Below are 8,891 nucleotides of genomic sequence, written 5' to 3'. Positions count from 1 at the left end.
ATTTTCTTCTTTTTTCCCTATGGACATTTATTTTTTATTTATTTATTTATTTATTTATTTTACAAATAGTTTATTGTCAAGTTGGTTTCCATATAACACCCAGTGCTCATCCCCACAAGTGCCCTCCTCCATGCCCATCTCTCCCCCTCCCCCCCACACCCATCAGTCCTCAGTTTGTTCTCAGCATTCAAGAGTCTCTCATGGTTTGCTGCTCTCCCTCTCCCCCACTAGTTTCCCCCTTCTTCTCCCCCATGGTCCTCTGTTAAGTTCCTCCTAATCCTCCTATACGTGCAAACATATGGTATCTGTCCTTCTCTGCCTGACTTATTTCGCTCAGCATAACACCCTCAAGGTCCATCCATGTTGCTACACACGGCCAGATTTCATTCTTTCTCATTGCCACAAACATAGTCTTTTCAACAAATGGTGCTGGAACAATTGGATCTCCATATGCAAAAAAAAAAAATGAACCTGGACAGAGACCCTTCGCAAAATTAACTCAAAATGAATCGTAGACATACATGTAAAATGCAAAACTGTAAAACTCCTAGATTACATAGCAGAAAATCTAGGTGATCTTAAGTATGGCAATGATTTTTTTATACGCAACACCATGAACCATGAAGGAAAGAAACTGGACTTCATTAAAATTTAAAACTTCTGCTCTGCCAAAGACACTGTCAAAAAAATGAAAAGGCAAGCCACAAGCTGGGAAAAAATATTTGCAGAAGGCATACCTGATGAAGGACTATAATCCAACTCAACAATAAAAAATGAACAACCAAACTGATTCAAAGGTAGCCGAAAGACCTAACAGATACCTCACCAAAGAAGATATAAGGATGGCAAATAAGCATACAAAAAATTCTCAACATCACGTGCCATTAGCAAATGGCAAATTAAAATGAGAGAACACTATACATCTAGTAGAATGGTCAAAATCCAGAATGCTGGCAAGGCTAAGGAGCAACAGGAACTCTCACTCATTACTGGTAGAATGCAAAGTGGTGCAACTACTTTGGAAGAGAGTTTCTTAAAAACTGAACATACTCTTAAAATATACTCTTTATAAATATACTCTTTAGTTTCTTAAAACCTAAACATATGCATGATTTAGCAAACACAGTCTTTGGTATTTAATTCAATGAATTGAAAACTTATGTATATACAAAAACCTGCACACAAATGTTAATAGTTTTATGATTAATATTCAAAACTTGGTAGTAATTAAAATGTCTTTCAATAGGTGAATAAACCATTCCAGAGAATGGAATATTATTTTGTGCTAAAAAGAAAGGAGCTTTCAAGTCATGAAGAAATATGGGAGGACCTTAAGTGTGTATTATTAAGTGAAAGAAACCAATTTGAAAAGGCTCTATTTCTTTTTTTTTTTTTTTTTAAGTAATCTCTACACCCAATGTGGGGCTTGAACTCACAACCCCAAGATTAAGAGTTGCATGTCCTACCAACTTAGCCAGTCAGGCACCCTAAAAAGACTTTGGTTGGAAGTTACACAGACTTTTTGCTTTGTAAGATTTCATTGAACTGTACATGAATATTTTGTGGACTTTTATATGTGCCTCACATTTTAAAAATCTATAATAAACATCAAACACCAGTACTATTACAGAGAAATGTACAAGTAAAACCATGACTTAAGCAGAGCAAAAACATGATATATTTCTGTGAGAAACCATCCTCATTGATTAGTTTCCCTATACAAGTTTTTACAATAAATAGATTAAGGAAAAGCAAGTAACTTACAGAAGAAGATTGGCACATAATAAAAAGGAAAACAGCAGCTTGTCCTTCTCAAATAGTGATCGGCATATATTACAGTATAAGTTGTATGTGAAGTGGTCATTTAAATATCGTAGGCGCTTTTCCAAAATTTTGGATTTGTTACTGAAAAGTTGAAAAGCAGGCAAATATACTGAGTCAAACAAAACTAAGAAAAAATAAGTAACAGATGAATTAATATATAAGTATCCACTGTTAAACACACACACACACACACACACACACACGAGTGCATATAAAAATGATGAAATCTGAGTAAGCTCTGTGAATTGTACCATAATGATGTAAAAATGTTACCACTGAGTGAAGGTGCCTCCCTGTAGTTTTGTGTGTGTGCAACTTCTAAATTTATATGTAAAAAACAGGGTATAAGACTGAAAAAATGAAACAGGGTTTATACCACCTATTTTCAGAATTATAAAATTATTATATTCCAAAATGACTGAAAATAATCAGTAAATTAAAAGATACTTATTGAATCTCTATTAGTGTGAGATTTTTGCTGGGGAGGGGACTGTAAGAAATAAAAAATTATGAAATATTTACCTGTCTCAAAGAAGCATCAAGTCTAGATCAAGATGTATACATTAAAAAAAGATGAAAAGTCAGAAAATACATGTACAAAAGGTTACTTCCAGGTGTGGTTATGGCTAATATTTGTCTTCTTTAAACTCTTATATGTTTACAATTTTGCATTAATCACATATTGCTTTCATTTTCTTTGTCCAAAATTTTTTCAGTAATACTTAAAGAATTGTAAGATGAGGGGCACCTGGGTGGCTCAGTCGGTTAGGCATCCGACTTCAGGACATGATCTCCCGGTTTGTGGGTTCGAGCCCCATGTCGGGCTCTGTGCTGACAGCCAGCTCAGAGCCTGGAGCCTGTTTTGGATTTGTGTCCCCCTCTCTCTCTGACCCTCCCCTGTTCACGCCGTCTCTCTCTCTCTCTCTCTCAGAAAAAAGTAATATTAAAAAATATATTTAAAAAAAGAAATGTAAGATGATACACTCATTCTGGGAAAGTTTGGACAGCTACTTAAAAAAAATAAAGAAGCAACTACACATGACACAGCAATTGAGGTACTGGGCATTTATCCTAGAAATGAAAACTTATGCTCACATAAAAACCTGTATCTGTTATTCATAATAGCTAAAAATTGGAAATAACCCATATGTACCTCAATATCATTAAATATTTCATCAATAAAAAGGAACTATTGACACACACAACAACCTGAATGAGTCCCCAGAGAATTAAGCTGAGTGAATAAAAGCCAATCCTTAAGAGTTATGTGCTATATGATTTCATTTATATAACATTCTTGAAATGACAAAATTACAAAAATAGAGAATGGATTAATGGTTCTCAAAGGTTAAGGAGAAGGTGGGGATGGGAAAGAAGTGGGTATGTCTATAAAAGAGCAGCATGGGAATCCTTGTGGTAATACTGGTGTTCCCTATCGTGACTGTATCAACATCAATGTCCTGGTTGTGATCAAGGGAGAAGTTTTCAAGATGTCACCATTGAGGAAACTGGATAGAGAATACACAGGATCACTCTATTCTTCCTTCCTTCCTACATTCCTTCCTTCCTTTCTTTCAGATTTTTTTTTTTTTTAAGTAATCTCTACACCCAATGCCAGGCTCAAACTCACAACTCCAAGATTAAGAGTTCATGCTCCACCAAGTGAGCCAGACAGGCACCCCCACTATATAATTTCTTATAACTATGTGTGAATCTATGTTTATCTCAAAGTTAATTTAATTTTAATTTTAAATTTCAGTTTAATTTTCTTTAAAGTTTAATTTTTTAAAAGCAATAGTTTGATCCATGGAAAGGTGATGGAAGAGCAGAGGATGGTGACACTTCTCTGAGCAGACCTTTGTGTAGAGGATTTACTTCTGGAGTCATATTAATGGGTGATGTGCTCAAAAAGACAGTAAAATTACAATCAACAAGGATGAAGGTAAAACTCTACAATGAAATGAAAAAAATCCCAAACCAACAACAAATGAACCTAATTGTATCTCACATGAATAACATCACCATACTGAAGGAGGAAAAATTAACACAAGTAATTTTGAATATAGTTTTTTATGTCTAAAAACAAAAGACTGTAATTTTCTGTGTGGACATCTGCATTCACTTCTCTTCAGTATATATCCAAGAATCACTGGATTTGCTCATTACTAGATCATAGGGCAAATCTTTAATATTTTCAGGAATTCCCTAAATATTTCCAAAGCGACAGCACTGATTTACATTCCTGCCAGTAGCGTTATGAGGCTTCTGACGGCTCTACATCCTTGCTGACACTTGTTATTTACATTTATGTCAATTTCTTTACTTGATTTTCCTCCATCATGTGGATGGTGTTAAATTCAAATTCCAAATCCCAGCTGGGAAGTCTTAGGGATTTCAATCACTCCGGAGAGACTGTTCTAACAAGAGCCCATGTAGACATCCATACATGGTAGGCTCAAACCATATTTTTATTCTATTTAATAAATACAATAGTTACTAAATATCAGATGTTGGTAATAAACACTTCACAAATATTAAAATCTTATAACAATTCTTAAAAGGTAGGTACGATTATTATCTCTATTTCATAGATTAAAAAAATTTGAGGCAATTACAGCAAGGTTAACTGACTTGCCTGTGTTAATGTAGCTAGTATGTGGCAGAACTGGGTTTTAACCCCCTACTCCAGTCTGACTCTAAAATCTGTGTACATTTATTAATTGATTAAAGTTAAAATATCTAGCAAACAATTAGAAATGTGGGACTGGGGGCACCTGAGTGGCTCAGTTAGCTGAGCATCTGACTCTTGATTTCAGCTCAGGTCATGATCCCAGGGTCATAGGGTGGAGCCCTCCGTGGGACTCCAGGTGGAGTGTGGAGCCTGCTTGGGATTCTCTCTTTTTCTCTCTTTCTCCCCCTCTGCCCCTCTCCCCTGCTTTTACACACTCTGTCTCTCAAATAAAATATTTTTTTTATTACAAAGAAATATGGGACTGAAGCTTTTTATTTTCTAAATTTTATTTATTCATTCATTCATTTTTAAAGTTTATTTATTTTTGAGAGAGAGCATGTGTGCCCAAGCAGAGCAGGGGTGGGGGGGCAGAGAGAGAGGGAGAGAGGGAGAATCCCAAGCAGATTCTTCACTATCAGCATGGAATCCAATGTGGGGCTTGAACTCATGAAACATGAGATCATGACCTGAGTCAAAATCGAGAGTCAGACACTCAACTGAATGAGCCACCCAGGCACCCCAAATTTTATTTATTTATTTAAGATTTTATTTTTAAGTAATTTCTACACCCAATGTAGGGCTCAAACTCAAGATCAAGAGTTGTATGCTCTATTGACTGAGCCAGCCAGGCACCTTAGCAATGAAGCTTTTTAGAGATCTCAAAGGTGGAGAGAGATTTTGGAGTTGCCAGCAAAGATAAGTCAGGTGTCACCTTAAACTATTTAAAAGAGGCAGGGGAAGGACTAAAGCTAAACCTTCTATGCCTACACTTTGAGTAGGGGTGAAATAAAACTTAGAAGAAAAAGAAGTCTTTCTCTCTCCCTTTCTTTCAACTTTTCCTATTTTTAAATGCTTTATAATGAATGCATATTACATAATAAGGCATGAAGTATTTTTTAATGGAAAGGGTGGTGAAAATCCAACCTAGGGGGGATGACTGAAGCTAGAGAATGTTTACCTGTCATGAATAGAGTTGATGTAAAGGTTCACAAACCAGGTGAGAGAGTACTGGTACATGGGATCGATGTTAGCCAGGTCTGCAATGCTGAAGAACAATACTGATGAATGTTTAGCAATGGGTCTGTAGCCTTCTCGAGACTCTGCTATTTTGAGTTCTGTTTTCTCTGCAATCTAGAAGAAGAAAAAAATCAGGATTAAGAAGTAGGAAATTTGTTTTTTAGTTATGCATTTTTCATAAAATAAAGTTCATATTAAAAAATAGCCCTCTAATTCAATGAAAAAATTACAGACGTATGGTTTACAAGGAAAGGTTTTAGTATGCTAAAAGCTGGAAAGACAGAAAGACAGAAATAAAGACAGACCAAATGACAGAATGACAGAACGAAGGAACGAAGGAACGAAGGAACGAAGGAACGAAGGAAGGAAGGAAGGAAGAAGGAGGGAAGGAAGAACGGAGGGAGGGAGGGAAGGAGGGAGGGAGGGAGGGGGAGAGGGAGGGAGGAAGAAGGAAAAGGAAGAAAAGAAGTGGGAAGAGAAGGAAGAGGAAGAAGACAGGGAGAAGAATGAATGAATGAAAAATAGTTGAAGGTTATGTTTCTTGTTTGGGAAATACCAGAGCTGTCACCCTTTGCTTATTCATTGATTCATTGTCTGGATCTGACATGTGTCTACTATAGTCACTCATCTTCCTTTATTTCAATAGGTCAGAGACAGGGAGAGACAGGGAGAGACAGGGAGGGAGAGAGAGAGAGAGAGAGAGAGAGAATGTACACATGTGTATGTTTAAGGTGTCAACATGTGCACCAGAACCCAGCACAAAGTCTGGGAAAGTAGATTTCACAAATATTTGTTAGCTGATGGTTAAGGTTAAGAGTAGCTTTTTCAACTAGCTTTTCATATGTTTAACATTTCTGGACATAGTAGAGGTGTTAATATTTGACCCCAAAAGAAAAAAAATTCTCTAAGATAACAGCTCTTCAATCTGATAGATTGCTATTCTATAGGAAAAATGTGTAGAGCACTTTATCGAATCCACTTTTCCTTCTTTGGACACACTATCCACAGACTCTGCTGGATAAGTGTGCCTGAGTAGTCATGTTTATACTGAATGATCCTGTTTATAGCTGATTCAATCAGGAAGTAGAGGTAGAATTGGTCCCAAGATAAGCCAAAGCAACTTCCCCCCCAGAGAATTAGAATTTTAAGAGCCTCAGAAGCTGAAGTCAAGTAGTACTGGCCCTTAGTGCTAATAAAAGGTAATAGAACCAAAGCTGGTTTCTATTGGCAAGACAAATGTATGAAGGAACAGATAAAAAGTGTCCCTAGAGAAATTGGTTTTAAGATGGAGAGGCACAGATAAGGAGCACACAGTCTTAGAGAGGGGTAGACAAAGATCAGAGAAACTTCCCATTTATTCTTGAGACCTATGTGTACCTCTATAATTGGGGCAATAAAATGCCCCTTTGTATCTTTTTTTAAAATTTGAGTATAGTTGACCCACAATGTTACATTAGTTTCAGGTGTACAGCATAGTGACTGGACAAGTTTATACGTTGTGCTATGTTCACAAGTATAGCTATCACCTGTCAGCATACAACACTATTACAGTGTATTTAACTATAATCTTATGCTGTCGTTGTATCTTTATTTGAACTAATTTGAGTGTGCTTCTGTTTCTTGCAAACAAACTTTCTCCAAAGTTATACAAGGAGCAAACTGAAAAAGAGTAAAAGATTGCTAGGATTCTTCTTTCACCTGCTGTTTCTTTGTTATCTCATTGGACATTATTTTTGCAGAGTCTAAGACTTTAATTGCACTTTCATCTTCTAAAATGTTCCCTTCTGAAGATGACAATGTTTGTAAGATTTTTTTCTCTATATCTTTTAGCTGTTTCTTATTAGCTGCAGACTGAAGAATAAGGGCATTTCGTTCCTCTTCTAATTCTGGTCTAAAAAGAGAAACATTTAATCTAAATTTGCAGTATTTTATCTAAATTCATATCTAAATACTAGGTATCATAATTTTGTAGACATTTAAATAATTCTGTAGAAATGTAACACAAACTAAGATATGTTACACAAACTTTATCCTAAGTAAAAAAAAAAAAAAAGTATTTCTACACAAATGGTAGTTTGAGAAATGTGAGCAAAAAATGGTCATTAAGGGGCGCCTGGGTGGCTTAGTCGGTTAAGCGTCCGACTTTCGCTTAGGTCTTGATCTCGCGGTTCGTGAGTTCGAGCCCCGCGTCGGGCTCTGTGCTGACTGCCAGCTCAGAGCCTGGAGCCTGTTTCAGAGTGTGTGACTCTCTCTCTCTCTGACCCTCCCCTACTCATGCTGTCTGTCTCCTAGAAATAAATAAAACATTAAAAAAAAAAATTAAAAAAAAAAAGGTCATTAAATGTATACATGTAAAATGTGGCAATAACATAGTAAGTCTAAGAACGTGTTATGTTTTTCCATATGGCCCAGATAGTTCTGTGAGAATAAGAACTGGAGAAGAGACACAATAGAACACTTCCTATCTGTGCTTTGGCTTTGTCATACTCAGTGTTATTTTCATCATCTCTTCCACAAGAGCAGTGCCAGAAAGGACAACTCATCATACAATTGCCTCTTCAGGTAAAAGACAAAACTGGCACTTAACACCTTTACAAATATAGTATAAAACCTCAAAATAACATAATTCACCATGTTAAGGAATATGTTAGGACATGGTTCTATCTTGGATACTATACAAGTGAGATTCATATATTGGAAGTAACTAAAGTAACTCATGATCACATAATTTCACTTGTAATTTGGTTTCATAAAATAGAGTGCTTGATAATGCTGTGTGAAGCTCCAAGTGGAATCAAAAATTTCCTTCAGGAAGCAATCCTTGACTAGCAGCCCTATCAGGTAGTAAAACATAACACATACCAGTAATGGAAAAATATATAAGTATGAAAAAATAATTAAAATTATCTATAATCTTACCACCCTTAGAGATGACCACTGTTAACATTCTGGCCTATTCCCTCTCAAAGGTTTTTTTTTATGTATATCATTCATGAACTTTTTTTTTTTTACACAATATTACACATACCATGTATAGTTTTGTATCCGGTTTTTTCATTCTTATCTAAGTATTTTCATCACTCATTCTTATTTCATTATTTCACTATATTACTCAAATATTTCATTGTTTCATTAACATCCTATATTTAAGTCTTTCAACACATTTCTGATTTTGTCCACAGCATACATTCTTAGGGGGAACTTTCTTGGCTCAAACAAACAGATACAAGTCTGAAGTCATGGCATGTCTCCTGAATCCTACCACCCATACTAAGAGAGTCCAATATAACATGATTGGCTTATGACTTCCTTGTTACAG

At 35.9% G+C, this 8,891-nt stretch overlaps 1 protein-coding gene across 1 annotated transcript in view; it reads right to left on the bottom strand.

Annotated features, from left to right (window-relative positions):
- The window catches only part of DNAH12 (dynein axonemal heavy chain 12), a 206,622-nt gene that overhangs the window by 48,451 nt on the left and 149,280 nt on the right, over positions 1-8,891 (bottom strand). The window contains exons 57-59 of the mRNA XM_077776718.1: positions 7,271-7,463; positions 5,514-5,686; positions 1,765-1,905 (exon numbers count right to left, since the gene is read on the bottom strand). Of these exons, the coding sequence (XP_077632844.1) occupies positions 1,765-1,905; positions 5,514-5,686; positions 7,271-7,463 (507 nt within the window). The remainder of the gene's footprint in view (positions 1-1,764; positions 1,906-5,513; positions 5,687-7,270; positions 7,464-8,891) is intronic.

The sequence above is a fragment of the Crocuta crocuta genome, unplaced genomic scaffold, assembly GCF_008692635.1.
Source record: "Crocuta crocuta isolate KB4526 unplaced genomic scaffold, BGI_CrCroc_1.0 scaffold87, whole genome shotgun sequence".
NCBI classification, from domain to species: Eukaryota; Metazoa; Chordata; class Mammalia; order Carnivora; family Hyaenidae; genus Crocuta; species Crocuta crocuta.
The sequence above is the reverse complement of the archived record's forward strand: the minus strand, read 5'-3'. Positions and strand labels throughout refer to the sequence as shown.